At 41.4% G+C, this 16,180-nt stretch overlaps 3 protein-coding genes across 6 annotated transcripts in view; 1 reads left to right on the top strand and 2 right to left on the bottom strand.

Moving 5' to 3' along the window:
* Positions 1-162, bottom strand: part of rgs3a (regulator of G protein signaling 3a) — a 181,361-nt gene extending 181,199 nt beyond the window's left edge. For both annotated transcript variants that reach the window (XM_036140213.1, XM_036140212.1), the window contains exon 1: positions 69-162. In XM_036140213.1, the coding sequence (XP_035996106.1) occupies positions 69-147 (79 nt within the window). In that variant the 5' untranslated portion in view covers positions 148-162. The remainder of the gene's footprint in view (positions 1-68) is intronic.
* Positions 163-6,741: 6,579 nt separating this feature from the next.
* Positions 6,742-11,263, top strand: rabepk (Rab9 effector protein with kelch motifs). Of its 3 annotated transcripts, none has more exons than XM_021322563.2 (8): positions 6,742-6,833; positions 7,104-7,306; positions 7,398-7,552; positions 8,549-8,704; positions 8,789-8,953; positions 10,557-10,706; positions 10,791-10,940; positions 11,029-11,263. In XM_021322563.2, the coding sequence occupies exons 2-8, from the start codon at positions 7,254-7,256 to the stop codon at positions 11,235-11,237; spliced, it is 1,038 nt and encodes a 345-aa protein (XP_021178238.2). In that variant the 5' UTR covers positions 6,742-6,833; positions 7,104-7,253; the 3' UTR covers positions 11,238-11,263. The 3 variants fall into 3 exon arrangements, with proteins under 3 accessions (XP_021178238.2, XP_021178237.2, XP_035996107.1); XM_021322562.2 differs by having other exon boundaries at positions 6,752-6,997; XM_036140214.1 differs by having other exon boundaries at positions 6,752-7,306.
* A 1,156-nt stretch (positions 11,264-12,419) lies between these two features.
* On the bottom strand, positions 12,420-15,837 carry hspa5 (heat shock protein 5). The gene is made up of 9 exons (XM_012874518.3): positions 15,703-15,837; positions 15,066-15,216; positions 14,728-14,959; positions 14,485-14,622; positions 14,293-14,405; positions 13,811-14,201; positions 13,477-13,714; positions 13,223-13,390; positions 12,420-13,128 (listed from the first exon to the last, which is right to left on the bottom strand). Exons 2-9 carry the CDS (start codon positions 15,179-15,181, stop codon positions 12,566-12,568), a joined length of 1,959 nt encoding a protein of 652 aa, XP_012729972.2. The 5' UTR covers positions 15,182-15,216; positions 15,703-15,837; the 3' UTR covers positions 12,420-12,565.
* Between the last annotated feature and the right edge of the window lie 343 nt (positions 15,838-16,180).

Here is a 16,180-nt window from a genome sequence, read left to right as displayed (position 1 = left end):
TTCGCACAATGACCACAAGGTACTCAAGAAACAAAACAAGGAACAAAAAGAACCGAAATGACTCTCACCATACGAGCTGATGACAAAAGGCAATGTCTCAGGAGCGTTATCGGGGGGCTTCCGCGAGTAAACGGTAAGACAAGTCATCTTGGAGAGAGCCCGCGTGCCTCTTCTGCAGACGGGTTGATTTCAGCCTCAGTAAACGGGGAAGGAAAGACACCCGATGCCTGTTTGTGCACGCCAGAGTGTGGAAACACACGCCGTATAATTAAAAGACAGTTCCGATGAACACCGACAGATAAATCGCTAAATATGACCACAGCCGTGTTTTTACTTTGAAAAGTATTGTAATGATTGAATTATTTCTGATTATTTCTTCTGGGGTTTGGTAACAGATGTATTTGCATTTGAAATTTACCCAGCAGCAGTTTCGCAAAAACTATGTTTTTGAAGAAAAGAAAAAAAAGTACTCTCCTCAAAATAGTTCCAAACCAGAATGGGTGTGAGCTAAAATCCAACTCTACTCTGGGAAAAAAAAAAACATAGTAGACAACCTGAAATTGCCACCAGAACATTGCAGAGCTTCGTATTTTTTTTTAGAAATGAGCAAAACTCTCAGTTAGTGATGAATCCACAAGTTTTAAACTGCTATAGGAAAAAGACCTGGGAATAAATATAGGATAAGAAGTGGCTGGGCCATTTTTGGAGAAGTTTACACGATACATGCACAGATATTCTCAAACTCCTGTCAGATTATGCAGAATATAACTGATAAAGGCAATATTTGGTGGAAATGTGTGTTATATGACTCTGCGTCGCTTATGGGGCAGCAAAATTGTTAATCCGTTTTGAGCTAAAGTCGTAGATACACGCAACAATCCCTCCAAGTCTTGCTGTGTGTTTGTTAGGGACAGACCCCTAATACTGAGAGGGTTCAAAAGAATAATCTTTGTTATGATGTCTGATCTAGTTACAACTTCCTGGATTAGTAGTGAAACACTGGAAATCAGCTCTGTCCCAGAATTTGAAAGAATCGACAGATGCCATGGTGGAGATTGCATTTTATGAATCTCTGTTACACAGACTCCAGGACTGCAGGGGAGAGGAAGGTGGGAGCCCTATGGGACCTTCTCTGGGCCGGCATGGGATAGTCTTTCATACCGCAAATCAGATTTTCTATGGATTACAGGACCTTTTACTATTGCAGACTAGATTTCCACTCATCCTCATTTCAGTTGTTCTGCTCCTGTGACAAATTCTGGTGTTTATGTCAATTACCCTGTACCATCAGAGCAAGCTCAATCCAGCTTTGTTTATTTGTTCCAATAATGCCTCTAATAAAAAACATTTAATGACATAAACAAAGACTATATTCTTTTAAAGGGCTGATAACTATTTATTGGATATCTTAAAAAGAAATATAATGTAATACTTATTAAAATAATTATTTGTGAAAGCAATTTTTTTTTCTTTTTTAAGCAAAGCATATTTTGCTCCCAATTTTTCCTTTGATGGCTTTAAGAGGCAAATAAGACTTTTAAAGTTTTCTTCAAAAGCCAGAAGGGTTTTAATTAAACGATCACGCTTGTTCATGATTATGTTTGAATATATTTTGAACCATTTGTTTTGAAGATAAAAGAAATCACATTCAAATTCCTGTTGATCCGAATCTGGAAGGGATGAAAAATGTCAACAGACACCAGCTTCTGGGTGAGCAACGAAGACAGAAATCCAAGAGTTAAAACCCAGATTATATAATCCGTCAATGTGTTCACTAAGAAAGAAAATGCAAACAGTCCAGTGTTGTGTTAATGTCGCAATAATCCAGATTACAGTACATCGTGACTTAACACACCTCAAGGTGAAATGTGACTCAACAGCAGTATCCGCAGCACATTGTGTGGACATGCTGCCCAAACAGCAGTGTACCAGTAACCCAAGGATGAACTTTGAATTTTAATCCTGATCACCAATTGACCCGCTTACTAAGACATTACCAAAATCAAAGCCTTATTTAAAAAGGGATCTGGCAGATAGATTCACTGCTGTTTGGCCAGTACAATCCATCCCAGCGAGTATTGTGCAGATAAAATGCTGACAGTGATGACATTTTAGGGTGGCAGAAATCATATGTCTGGTTATCTCGTTTTATCCTGTCTCCTGACTGTTTCTCAGGACTCCTGATCATTCACCTTTGTTCCTTCGTTCTGACCTGCCAGAGAAGGGAAAAAAAAAAATCCTCATTCAATGGGTCTTTATCAGCTCAGAGGAAAGGGAAACAAAGGAGTTCTCCGAAACTCCTACGCAGCCTTCCCGAACGGGAAGCAGAACAGGACTTCGACATGTCAATTATTTATGAAGAAAAGCTCATTTGATGACAAATGTTCTTAATTTTCAACCTGCTTTGAAAAAATACTAATACCTCTGGACGTTTGTCACATTTTGCATGTTAGAACAACATAACATGCCCTGAATACTGTTAAAACTTTGTCATTATTTATAGGACAGCCTTTTGCATCATTTACTGCCGCAAGTCACTTGGGGTACGTCTCTACCAGCTTTGTACAACTAGAGACTAGATTTTAGAAATAGTGCAAGCTCAGTCAGTGATGGAGAGTGCCAAATTACAGACATTTCCAAGTCCTGCCGTGACTATATTCAACTCTGGACTGTAATTGTACCATTCTAACACAAGAATGTGTTTTGGATCTAGAGACCACGGTGTGTTTCGGGTGATGTGCATCGTTAGTACTGGTTTTTCACACCCAAGATGCAGTTCACCACAAAGCCCTTCTTTCTCACTTGACCAGAACACCTTCTTCCACATGTTTATAGAGTGATGGCTTGTGGCAAACTGCAAACAGGATTTCTTTTTTTATGACTTTCTTTCAACGGTTGCTTTTCTGCCACCAAGAAATGGCTAAGATTTGTGGAGTGCACAAATTTAGTGTTAGTTTGGGTGGATGGCCATGTTTTGACAGGCTTGCAATAATGCCATACTCTTTCATTTTTTTTAGATAGGTCCTCAGAGAGAGATTAAACGCTTTGACTGTTGGTATCTGACCTGTAACAATTTCCAACTCAATCCCTGGTCTATCTGATGTGTGCACTGGTCTTTATGACGCTACTTGTTCCGTAATGTTGTCTAACAAACCTCTATGGCCTTCACAGTATTGATCATGAAATTAAATTATATACAGGTGGACTCTATTTAATAGTTGGGCAACTTCAGAAGGTCTAAAGGGGGTGAATAAATATGCATACTATACTTTCAGACTTTTTTGGGATGAAATTCTGGAAACTGTCTCATTTTCCTTGGATGTTACAAATATACAGCGCCCTCTATTGGTCTACCACATGAAATCCTCCAATGAAGTGTTTTAAGTGTGTGGCTGTTTGGTGACAAAATTAGAAATGTATGAATAATTTAGTAAAACATTGCATAATGCAGAAAAATTCAGACCTAGTATGCCATGTTCACAACGGAGTTTTATCACTAAATAAATGTCCACAACATATTTTAAATAAATAAATCTCTATACTTCCATATTTCAAATCACCAACACTGTGTGACAAACAGGCAAACTCTGGGGTTATCAACAAGAGCTAAAACTCAACCTGAAACCGCTGCTGCCTTATAAAATTTGGACAGTCTATAAATGTATTGACTTGTGCTGTAAATTATAGTCGTAATAACAGTGTGCAAGGTAAATGCATATGGTATTTATTTAAATTTAAGAAAACAAACAAATGAATACTGGTCAATTTGTGAAGCTAAATACAGAGAAAAGTGGAATAAATTAACTAGTGGAGTCAAATAACCCATCCACGAAAATGAAATGACACTGGATCAGGTAAAGATGTTGGCCTGTGAAGGTGAGTTCTACCTTGCTGGGTCCTTATTAGGCGATCATGACATCTGTGCTTCTGAAGTTTGGCTTACTGTACTGTAACACAATAGCACAGCTTAGTGGCGACAATGTGAATTGCAATCACTGTTCCGACATCAGTCTGCACCAGCACAAACTGTAAATTGAGCAACATAAAACAGGCAAACAAGCAAAACTGGCCGAACAAATAAGATGCAAGGAAGAGAAACATCTGGAAAAAGAATGCAAAATTACAAGCCTAAAAAAATATCTAGATATGAACTCAAAATTATCTTAAATCTGCTCTGCTTGACTGACCAAACTATTCCTGATACATTTATTACACGCAATTTTTACGTTTTTTACATTTAATGTTAGATTTAGGTAGTTCTTTTATAGCAAAACATGAATTTTATAAGTTTACCTATACCATGGGCATGAATCTCTGGTAAAAAAAAATCCTTTAATGATTTATTTGAATTGTTTTTTCTCCCGAGTAAAATTATTATCCATTATTCAACCTTAAATTTAAATTGGATTCACAATGATCCACAAAAGGTCAAAACTGCACATGCATATTCAAATATATACATTTTTTAACACCCAGTTGTTCCTAAGTAAAATTGTTGAGTCCAGAATTTGGAGATATTCCTACATTTTTATTAATCCATCCGCTTTGCGTACTTGCATCAAGAGCAGTGAAACAGCCGCGTGGGCTGATGCTGCCACAGCCAAGCTTGAAACCAGAGAGCCGCATGTTGTTTGTAGGTTTTCACTTTTAAGTTCTTTGTAAAGGTGTCTTGTCACCGTGGCCAAAAAGCTCAAACTTTTTCTTTTTTGACCTCTAATATTTTCTACAGGAGGCATTAGGCTTATCCATGTGGAAAGCATTAAAACATGAACACAGCTAATTTTAACAGGGGCTTGAAGGTACCAATTTTAGAAGAGTGGCCCTTTTTCTTGGTCCACGTCCTTTCAGTTCACTGCAATGTAAAACATGGTCCACTGTAGGGCTGGACAATAAATAGATTTTATTCATTTCATTTCAATTTACAGTTTATGAAGATTTCATTTTTGTAGAATTTAGTTGTTTTTTTTGTTGTTATTTTGCCATTGCCCTCACTGGGCTTCCATGAAGAGTATAACATGCAATGCTGAATTTATGTTTAATAAAATATATTGTCAAAATTCTCTAAAGAGGAAACTTTTTACTCTAATATGAGGCACTTTGATCTAAATTGTTTTGTTTTTTTTTAAGTTAGTTTGAAGTTACAGAAGTGCAGTGAAGCTTGTTCTTACATGCTCAAAACAAGCACAGTGTGAAATACCACTAGCAGCAAATATTGTGTTATATTTTCCTCGCTTACATTGGCAGGGCCTGCCATCTTGTTTTACAAGCATGTTTCACAGCTTGTATTTAGTTGCACCTTGAATTCAGCTCAAGACCCAGACGACATTATGATTAAAATAAATGCAAGTTTTTAAAATGTATTTATTTATTTGTTTTTATGAAACTAAAGAGAGAAATTTTTTTTGATTTATCAGGTTTGGTATAACAAAGGTGGAGATTTAATTTTTAACCTAAATTGCCCAACCCTAGTCCACATTGAACAGGGACACTTGTGTTTCAACAGCATCAATTTCAGTAGTCCCTGATCATCCTAGATTTCTTTTCATTTGACAGGGACATTTTTGGTCTTTTCCCAGACCTTGGCAAAGTACTGAATGACATGAACTGTTTCAATTGATAACTATTGGAATCTACAGTTATTTAGAAATTACCCTCAAAAGACTTTCCAGAGTTGTGTAAATTTTACTATTCTCATTTTCGTATCTTTCCCGTTGTTATGAGTACCGCTCAATCCCATAAGTGCTATCAATCAAACGACTCTTATTATGATGAACAGAAACCACTAGTTTGCATTGAGACACTTGGTATTATAGGTAAAACAATGAACAAAAGTTGGAATAAATCATTAAAATTTCATTGTCAACATGACATTCAAGAAGACCATGACGAGTGGATGTCAACCTGTGACCTCTATCCGCTCCTGGACCATCGACACAACCAGTTTGTGGATAGGAACACACAACAGCTACAGATAAGGATTTATGTGTTTGGCATCTATGCTGTAACTTGAAATTAGTGCATTAAGAATTGATGTCAATTTAAAAAAAGACTCTAAACCACACATTTACCTCTCAATATTACCTCAAACAATAATATTTGATGACAACTGGCTAAACCTTGGTCGAAAACAAACAATTAAACAAAGAAAGAAAAACAATGACATCGCATTTGGACACAGTGATGGTAAACTAATTGCTTTGTCTAATTATGTATATCGCCTGCCTGCTGCCATCCACGCTTTGCCTCGTTTAGAAATGTAACAACTTTAACAACTGCACCGCCTATTTAATTAGATAAGCACGTTAATAATGTATGTATTGTATTTAGCGAGTGATAAAGCCAATATCGTAAACAAAATAATTAAAAAAGTTTCTTTAGCAGTCTTTCGGGGAGCAAAATAAACTTTTAGCAGTGAAATTGATAGAGTGAGGGAATTACATTGTGTTACACAGTGTAACATTGAACTTTAAGCGGAAACGATAAGGTTTTTAGGTTCAAATTGGAAACTACTGTTTTTTGTTTTTGTTTGTTTTTTTGACTTAGCCATAAAAAAAAACAACTTCTTACCAAGTATTGCCACAGGAATTAAGCTGTTCGTCCTCTGAGACGCTTTAGGCGGCATGAAGCGTATTTTTCCCCCTATTATTAATTATAAAGTAATATAAATGCGTTGCCTTCTGTGGCGAGGTGGAAACAGACTAACTGAGCATGCGCGCCCCGAAACCATGACAAACACGTCTGAATCAGACTATCTGACGCAGCTAACGCAAATACCTGCGCACTGTTTGTAGCGTTAGAGCTCGTGCCTGGTTTGTATTAGAGTATTTGCGCCGGTGAGTAAATGTCTAAGCTTTACTTAACTATAACAGCAGCTATCGCTCACAAAGAGAGGCAGGGGGACTGTTAAATCATATCGCTAGTCGATAGCTAGTTTGTCCTCATTTTATTTCGCACGAACTGTTGGGTGGAGAGGAGGCACTGCACATGCTAAGCTATGGTAAAGCAGGTGCTGTTATTCGGTTCTCCAACTGGAGCTTTCCCACTAAACGAAACTCTTCAGCAGTGCTTTAAAGTTGCTATGTAATTATATATATGTTTTACAGAAGACGATAAAACACATCAAAACACAAAAGTTGTGTCGCTACTTGATTCGTGCTACTTTTTACGTAAGAGCGTTCTGTGAATACAGCCTGTAACGCGCTACTACAGGACTCAATAAAACCGGGTTGAATTCCCCGCCCCGTTGTGCTGTCATGGAGTTTCTCCCTGTGCTTGACCCGCCAGACAGACCTAAAGAAGGAATCTGGTAAAAAGGGATCATTTGTGCTATTTACTTAAACGATTACGTGGTTTTTTATAGGTTTTAAATTCTTCTGAACACCCTCTGTTGTCTACAGGTATTCACTGATACCAAGTGGAAGCCCTCCAGGTGTTAGTGTGGGTCATACCTGCATGTTTGTTCCCTCTGAAGACGGAGGAAAAGGAAGAATCCTTATTGTCGGGGGAGCCAATCCCAGTGGCAGTTTTTCAGACTCGTATGTTTTAAATCTAGGTAATAATTTTTTAAGGTGCACTTGTTATAGGTTTTGCATTCCCATATGCTTGCTTTACAATGTCTTAATTTTTCTATGTGCCAAAATGTTTCTGCAAATCCAATCAGATGTTTTTCACCTGGAAAACCTCCATTCTGTTCGTTTTGTTATTTTTAAATAAAGCAAGACGCAAATCTAACTTCACAAGCTTCTATGTTCTTCTGGTTACATCAACGTAAGCGTAGGCAGGGGCGGTTCTAGACAGGGGCCAACAGGGGCCCATGCCCCTGTAGAAATGGCCCTGGCCCCTGTTATGGCCCCTGTACTAAAAGCATGATGTTAAATAAACTTCTCATAATTATTTGCAATGGCAAAGAAACCATAACTGATTGGTCACTTTGACCAATATTATTTTTTACCTATACAGCTTTACTCTAAAAAGAATATTAAAACTTAAGATGTTTTAGTTTAGCTTTAGCCGTATTGAGCAGGGGCAAAGTTTTCAACTGCTAGATCAGGGGTCTGAAACCTGCAGTTCAAGAGCCACAAGTGGCTCACTTAATATTATTACACAGTTAAATATTGCCATTTTATTTTTTATTTAATTTTTTTGTTCTGTGCCCCTGTGAAAAAACACTGGCCCCCCTGGTAAATTTGGTCTAGAACCGCCCCTGAGCGTAGGTCAACTAATCAGAGTTGATATTTCATTACATTATTGTCAGTTTGTATTTATCCATCCATCCATTTTCCGAACCGCTTTATCCCTCATGGGGTCGCGGGGGTTGCTGGTGCCTAGTTTGTATTTAATGAATGAAAAATAACACTGAATAAATTTTAAAATTACATTTATAGATGACTAATTAATAGATTACTCGTGTTAAAAAAGAAGCCTAAACTAAGATCAAGATAAAGCATTGTGTAATAATTTGCACCACGTAAGTAAAACTTGTGCTTGATCAGTGTCTCCTACAAGCTACAAGACTGGCTTTGCACATTGTTCTTTTCCTCTTTACCAGATGATCATGAATGGATCAGATCTGAGTGGAAAGGTTTAGAGGCCCGATATGAACACTGCAGTTTCGTGGCCCAAAGCTGTCCACGGTGCGTGTGGGTGTTTGGCGGGGCACAGCAGACAGGGAATCGCAGATGTATCCAGAAACTCCAGCTATCTGGTAAACCCGATCTAAAAATTCCTCTTTAATCAGTATTCTTAGTTCTAATTTCAGGAAAAACAAAACCATCTATTCTGTTTCCAGACAAGGAGCCTCGGTGGGAGAGTGTAGAAGCTAAAGGGGAGCCTCCCAGTCCCAGGACGTACCACACCAACTCTGCTTGCATAGGGGACAAACTGTACGTGTTTTCTGGAGGGGAAGCAGGCGCTGCTCCCGTCTCCGACTCCAAACTTCATGTCTTTGATACAGGTTAGAGTGCAACGAGCCTGACTTTGAAGATAATTGTAATAATCAGTGCTTTGTCGGCTTTAACGTCAGTATCAGCCAACGTTGGTCACTCTTTAACATATCGGTTTCAAGACGATAATTAAAACTGGGTCTATATTAGCTACCAATGTTTATTTTCATCTGGTTGCCCTTGGGAGGGTTAAATGAAGCAGACAGTAAAAAAAAAAAGAAAAAAATTTGTAAGTCTAGACTTTAACCCATATTCAAACATTCTGTTAGTTCCTGCAAACAATTGGCATTTTGCATTTAGAAAATTTCCATTTTTACCAATGTGAATGCTTGTCTGTTTCTTCTTAACCATATATAGTGTTAATACGAGCATTATTTTAGCCTGGAAGGACCCGATAAGATACCACAGCTCTTCTTTTTATAGAGTTTTGCCTGAAATTGCAAAACATAAAGAATAAACTAGAAACAGGTTTGGCAAAAGTATCCTCGGAAAATACCAAAAAAGACAGGAGCTGTAGAAGATGATATTAAACAGTCATTAACGGAACAGATAAAAATATGACTCTATACTAACTGGATCTAATGATTCATTATGTATGTAGAGAAATATACACAATTGGATCCATGTAAATAACGACGTGCCCAAAAAGTTAACCATTGGAACTTTTACAAATATTTCCTGAAGTGGACGTCATATTAGAAATTCTAATGCTAAACAACAGAAGGCATTTTCCATCTGTAATGGAGATAAGTCAATACCTGTGCTGCGTTCCAGTTGCAGTCGGACCTCTGACATTCTGACTTCCCAATGGAAGAATGAATTGGAACGCCCCCCTAAAGTTGGACTTCCCACTCGGAAACTCTGAGAAACTTTTTTTTGAGCCGATGTTCGGTTCCAATATGGCAGCTCCGCGCATCGACACCAGTAAGCTGCGATGAAAACACGTTTATTTTACAAGACACAATTCTATAATCGATGTTGCATGTAGCAGCTGCAACTTTGAGCCAAAACCAATTAAAAGTAGAGTTCGCATGTGGAGAGTACAGCTTTAAAGGACACTGGTAAGAGGTACTACACAAAAAACAGCATTCCTGGCCGTTGTCATACTGGAAACCAGAGTTCTGCGACTGTGTTAACTTGGACGCAGCTCCTAGTTGTGGCTAGGAGCTGGACATAATGCCGCATGACTTCCTGCATCCTTTCTTTAAAAGAGAGGTTTGCCTCATCTAAAAATTTGAGTACTCCTACATGAAGAGAAAGGAACGTGGGATAAGTTTAGTTACATTTTGAAAAAAATACTAACATAAAGGCGAATTGTTCATTAAGCCAGTTTCCTAAGTATTTATATGGAATTTGTCTTTTAATACCATCACGTTTGGCAATAAAAGGATGAAGTGTTTCAAGGTTGGAAGAAGAAATCAGTTTGCTTTAAGTTCACAACCAGTTTTCGGGTCAAGATGTAGCTGCAGCGACTGCAGACCTCTGTGAAATCGCTGCGCCTTAAATTAAGAAGTGTCCAAAGTGTATTTTTACAGGGAAACTCATTTTCTATGCTAACCAAATGCAAGGAAAGGTTCATGCCGATATAATGCGCTGCGTATGAATGTTTTCCAGTGTCCTCCACTTGGTTTCAGCCAGAAACACAAGGTAGGCAACCAGCATCCAGACACGGACACATTATCGCCGCTGTTGGCTCCAAGATTTATGTCCATGGAGGCATGGCTGGAGACAAGTTCTTCAATGATATATATTCCCTTGACTCAGGTAAGCCTCTTACCAGGGGGGAAACTAAGGTGATTTCTGTAGGTTGGAGTTAATCAAAAATTGCAATCTGTATTTAAAAAAAAGGGCTCATGAAGTGGGATAAGGTGCAGTCAAAAGGAGATATCCCGCCAGGAGTAGCAGGCCATTCGGCTGTGGTGCAGGGCACAAACATCTACATATTTGGAGGGATGACTGTAGATGGTGCCACCAACTCCATGTACAGATTTAACACTGGTACACTGCCTTTGCCTGGTTTTTTAGTCTCTTCAACTCGTGTTTTTCTTTGGGAGATAACATTTTCTGCTGTATTCTGTGTTTGCAGGGAAGAGGAGCTGGACCGTAATGAAATTTGAAGGAGACTTGCCCCCAAACCGCCTGGACCACTCCATGTGTTTATTGCCATGGCAGCTGTATAGGGAGGGGAAGCAGAGCAGTTCAGACGACCAGGCCATTAATCTGGCTTTTGTATTTGGAGGAATGGACACCCAGGGTGTCATCTATAATGACTGTATTGTGACTGTTGTCAAGTGAACCAAGACAATAAAGTCTTAAATCAAGGTTTTGTCACTGTAGTAACCTAAATTTTCAGCATGTTTCAACTCTTACATCTAAGTTTCATTTCTACAGTTAAATATTACTCTCACCAGGGGCGGATTTACCATTAGGCAAAACTAGGCAGTTGCCTAGGGCCCGCAAGTTCTTTGTGCTGGTTATCCAGCCAGGCTTTGATAAATGATGTTGTTCCACCAGACAGAGTCCAGCATCATTCACTCTGCTGGTAGCAGTCAGCACAGTTTACTTCCTGAAGATGACCCAGGTCTGGCCAATCAGCTGTCTGATCGTGCACGCTGCTCAATAGTACTGAGAGGACCGCTCCAGGTGAAGAACAGGATCTTTCCAAGAAATGGAGACGGGCGCAGATTTACTTCCAGCTATTTTTTCCCCCATTCAAATGAAAAATGGAGAACAGAGAAGCAGATCATGGCTTGTCTACTAGAAAAAAGGGACAAAAGAAAACAGAGGAAAACAAGAAAAAGGATGAGAGGGACAAAAGGTAGAAAAAAATAATGCATGTCTATTCTATAAAAATTTTTGTATCTGTATAATGGGTCTGTTTTATGTGTCGTCTTCACAATTCAGAGGGCCCTATGCCTTTCTTTGCCTAGGGCCCCAAATTTCCTAAATCCGCCCCTGACTCAACAATAAAGTCAATTCTAACTCAACTTTCCCATGAGGGAACTGATGGTAGACAGAGCAACCTTTTGATTTTGTAATACACATCTAGTTTCCCCAGGCAAAATCAGATTCTGTTACAGGTGTTCACATAAAAAATAAAAAAAATTAAATTCAAGGCCCTTATACTGCCTAAAACAATTAAAATGTCATCTTAAGACAATTTCTAATTTTAAACATATGCATATATATCAAATTAATGCAGCATGAGACCAGCAGTTCATAGTTTGTATCAAACATTTATTTCAGTGTTTCTCAAGAAATACAATAAATAACTGAGCATTGCCTGTGGACAGAGACATGGATCCCACAGACACCCTAAGTGTACCCTCCAATAACTGCCCCGCCCACCCAAGTAAGCCCCCTCCCCTTCACAACCCCATCAGGACTGCCTGAGAACAGCAGCAAGGAGCCTCATCCGGCTGACCAATCTCCGCCTCGCAGCGAAGGACAGTTCTCATACTGAAGTTTGTTTTTTTATCTTCAAGTCTTAGAAAATTCAGCATGGTTGCTTGTTATCGTCGCCCCCTTCCCAGCCACTCCTCTCACTATTGAGTCCCATCACTTCAAGTTCATGTCGATGCCACCCAAAGGGAAAAAGGGGCAACTGTTGACTTCAAGCCTCTCTACAACTCATCTTTCTCCTGCTCCTCGGCGCCCTCTGGTGGAGGTCCGCCTGCACTACCGTACAGCTTGCTGATAATAGGCTGAACCACTTCCTCCAGCTCCTTCTTCTTGGCCTGGAAGTCTTCCAGGTCGGCATCTTGGTGGGACTCCATCCACTCGATCTTCTCCTCCACAGCCTTCTCGATGGCCTCCTTGTCCTCGTCCGACAGCTTGCCTCCGAGCTTCTCCTTGTCCCCGATCTGGTTCTTCAGAGAGTAGGCGTAGCTCTCCAGCTCGTTGCGGGCGTCGATCCTCTCCTTCAGCTTCTTGTCCTCGTCGGCGAAGCGCTCGGCGTCGTTCACCATTCGCTCGATGTCCTCGGGCGTCAGCCGGTTCTGGTCGTTGGTGATGGTGATCTTGTTTTTGTTGCCCGTTCCCTTGTCTTCGGCGGTGACGCGCAGAATGCCGTTGACGTCGATTTCAAAGGTGACTTCGATCTGGGGGACTCCACGGGGGGCGGGGGGGATGCCCGTCAGGTCGAAGGTGCCCAGCAGGTGGTTGTCTTTCGTCAGAGGACGCTCACCTAAAGAAAGACAATTAAAAATGGTTACCTCTTGTGTAAAAAAAAAATAAATTAACATTTCATGCCAGGATTTAAAGTAGCGTCCAACTCTTACCTTCATAGACCTTAATTGTAACAGTAGGCTGGTTGTCTGAGGCAGTAGAGAAGATCTGAGACTTCTTTGTAGGCACCACAGTATTCCTGGGGATCAGTTTGGTCATGACTCCTCCAACGGTCTCAATACCAAGGGTGAGGGGGCAGACATCCAGGAGGACCACTTCTCCTGCAGGAGAGGAAAGATGTTTAGTAAAAAAGGCGACACTCAGCAGCTCAAAGGTCAACCGTTTCATCCGAGCGAGGACGACCTACCGGCGTCGTCTTCTCCGGAAAGCACTCCGGCCTGGACAGCAGCTCCGTATGCCACGGCCTCGTCGGGGTTGATGCCCCTGGACGGCTCTTTCCCGTTGAAGAACTCCTTCACCAGCTGCTGGATTTTAGGGATGCGGGTGGAGCCTCCCACGAGCACAATCTCATCGATCTCGGACTTCTTGAGGTCCGAATCTTCCAGGACTTTCTGCACAGGCTTCATCGTGGCACGGAACAGGTCCTGGAATTTGGAAATAAAAATAACGAAGATCAACAAATCATTTTACAAACAAAAAGGTTACATTGTTGTGCGGCATTTCAAGAGATCTAATCTTACCATGTTGAGCTCTTCGAACTTGGCACGGGTCAGGGTCTCGGAGAAGTCCTCTCCCTCGAAGAAGGACTCGATCTCGATGCGGGCCTGGTGCTGGGCGGACAGAGCCCGCTTGGCCTTCTCCACCTCGCGCCGGAGCTTCTGCACGGCGCGGTTGTCCTTGCGCACGTCCTTGCCCGTCTTCTTCTTGTACAGCTTGATGAAGTGCTCCATGACGCGCTGGTCGAAGTCCTCGCCTCCCAGGTGGGTGTCCCCGTTGGTGGCCACCACTTCGAACACGCCGTTGTCGATGGTCAGGAGGGAGACGTCAAAGGTGCCGCCGCCCAGGTCGAACACCAGGATGTTCTTCTCGCCGTCCTTCTTGTCCAGGCCGTAGGCAATGGCAGCGGCGGTTCTGAATGCAAATGGAGACCAGAGGGTTAGGACCGTTAGAAAAGCGGGAGGGGACGTCGCGTCAACTTCAGAGCTCGGGTTCTCATACTTACGGCTCGTTGATGATTCTTATGACATTCAAACCGGCAATGGTCCCGGCATCCTTTGTGGCCTGGCGCTGAGCGTCGTTAAAGTAGGCAGGGACGGTAACCACAGCATGCGTGACCTGAACACAATTAATGTTTATTAAGTGCCACGTCTTAATTAGAAATTTAACTAGGGTGCTCAGGGAAGGGGAGAGTTACCTTCTTGCCAAGGTAAGCCTCAGCCGTCTCCTTCATCTTGGTCAGCACCATAGCGGAGATCTCCTCGGGGGCGAAGGTTTTGATCTGGCCTCCACCGATGTCAACCTGGATGTGGGGCTTGCTCTTCTTCTCGATCACCTAAGGGCACGGCACAAATGTCAATGATAGTCTTTGTGGAACCTAAACTGAACAGTTCTGATTTTATTACTACTACTATGACGACAGCCAAGAACTGGAACTCACCTTGAACGGCAGGTATTTGATGTCCTGCTGCACGGTGGAGTCGCCCCAGGTGCGACCGATCAGCCTCTTGGCATCAAAGACCGTGTTCTCCGGGTTCGAGGTCAGCTGATTCTTAGCGGCGTCGCCGATCAGACGCTCGCCCTCACTGGTGAAGGCCACATAGGAAGGGGTGATGCGGTTACCCTGGTCGTTGGCAATGATCTCCACGCGTCCGTTCTTGAAGACTCCAACACTGCAATTAAAAAAAAATAATAATAATTAAAAGGGTTACTTGAATCTCAAAGAAGCATCATTTCAATATTCTCTGAAGTGTCGAGTAGCGTAACGTAGTTCCTCACCATGAATAGGTTGTCCCCAGGTCAATTCCAATCACAGTCCCCAAGGTGTCCTTCTTGTCGTCGTCGTCGGCATGCACGGCGCCGACCACCAGCACTACAAGCCACAACAGCTTCATCTTTGCTTCTCTTCCCAGACAGATATTAGGAGAACCTGCAAAGAACGACACGAGCTGTTACAAAAAAAAGGATCCACAATGCATCGCGAGGCCTTCACCCACCCTATAAAAAAAAAATTGTCTCATTGCCAACCCTTTTGCAGACAGGAAACGCAGTCATTAAGACCAAATACACGAAAAATATGACATGCTGAACATGCTGCACGTTGGAATAACATGATTTACCTCGTTAACGTTGTGCAAATCTTTAGCATTAATATCGGTTAGTGGTTAGAGGATGAGCCAACATCGTTGAAGGACAGAAACCAATTATTTTAAGAAAAAAAAAAACCTGCCTGCATTCCCCATTACATTATTTAAAAACGAGAACTGCATTTTTAAAAACAGAACTGTTTTGTTAAGGCTTTGTTAATCCCCATGTCGGCTAGCACAAATACGCGTAAAAAGCACTTATTCCGCTAGAGGAAACGCGACATGTCACGACATTCCATTAGCATATTTACATAATTTTAGGCATTTACCGTTACAGCTGTGTTGTCAATGATTTAAAGGCCTCGACGAGGAACCAAAACCAGTCAAGCTTCCGCCGAATGAGCTGCGTATCTTCTTATGTATCCTCTTTGATTTCGCCTGTGTAGAGTGATGCTGGGAGCAGCGTGCTGTCTCCATATATAAGCCGTTATTGCTTTCCTGTCGTGGAGGCCTGCGATTGGCTGAGCAGCCATTCGCTGGAAGGCGTTGATTGGTTTCATCCAGCACGCTGTCCGACGCTGATTTGTACACATCAGTTTGAGGCGACGTCATCCCCTTGTCCACCGCGTCGCCGACGCTGATTGGCTGTCAGTCAACCACTATCGTGAACGCAGTTGGTGCGACGACACGCCACTCTACCGACCGGTGAAAAGGCGTTTCGCCTTCATATTTCATACATTTTGAAGTTTGTGCAGCGTTTGGTTTTCTAGACCATTCTTATGTTGTATTATACTATCCCACACTTGC

This window comes from Fundulus heteroclitus, chromosome 8 (genome assembly GCF_011125445.2).
Source record: "Fundulus heteroclitus isolate FHET01 chromosome 8, MU-UCD_Fhet_4.1, whole genome shotgun sequence".
Classification (NCBI taxonomy): Eukaryota; Metazoa; Chordata; class Actinopteri; order Cyprinodontiformes; family Fundulidae; genus Fundulus; species Fundulus heteroclitus.
This window is presented reverse-complemented; position numbering and strand designations above follow the sequence as displayed.

Excerpts from the sequence above, each read along its gene's own strand:
- rabepk (XM_021322563.2), top strand. The coding sequence starts at position 7,254 with ATGGAGTTTCTCCCTGTGCTTGACCCGCCAGACAGACCTAAAGAAGGA. Across the intron at positions 7,307-7,397 it reads AGACCTAAAGAAGGAATCTG|GTATTCACTGATACCAAGTG; the intron begins GTAAAAAGGGAT and ends TGTTGTCTACAG. Across the intron at positions 8,705-8,788 it reads CCAGAAACTCCAGCTATCTG|ACAAGGAGCCTCGGTGGGAG; the intron begins GTAAACCCGATC and ends TTCTGTTTCCAG.
- hspa5 (XM_012874518.3), bottom strand. The coding sequence starts at position 15,181 with ATGAAGCTGTTGTGGCTTGTAGTGCTGGTGGTCGGCGCCGTGCATGCC. Across the intron at positions 14,623-14,727 it reads TCAAATACCTGCCGTTCAAG|GTGATCGAGAAGAAGAGCAA; the intron begins GTGAGTTCCAGT and ends CCGTGCCCTTAG. Across the intron at positions 13,391-13,476 it reads TTCCGGAGAAGACGACGCCG|GAGAAGTGGTCCTCCTGGAT; the intron begins GTAGGTCGTCCT and ends CCTCTCCTGCAG.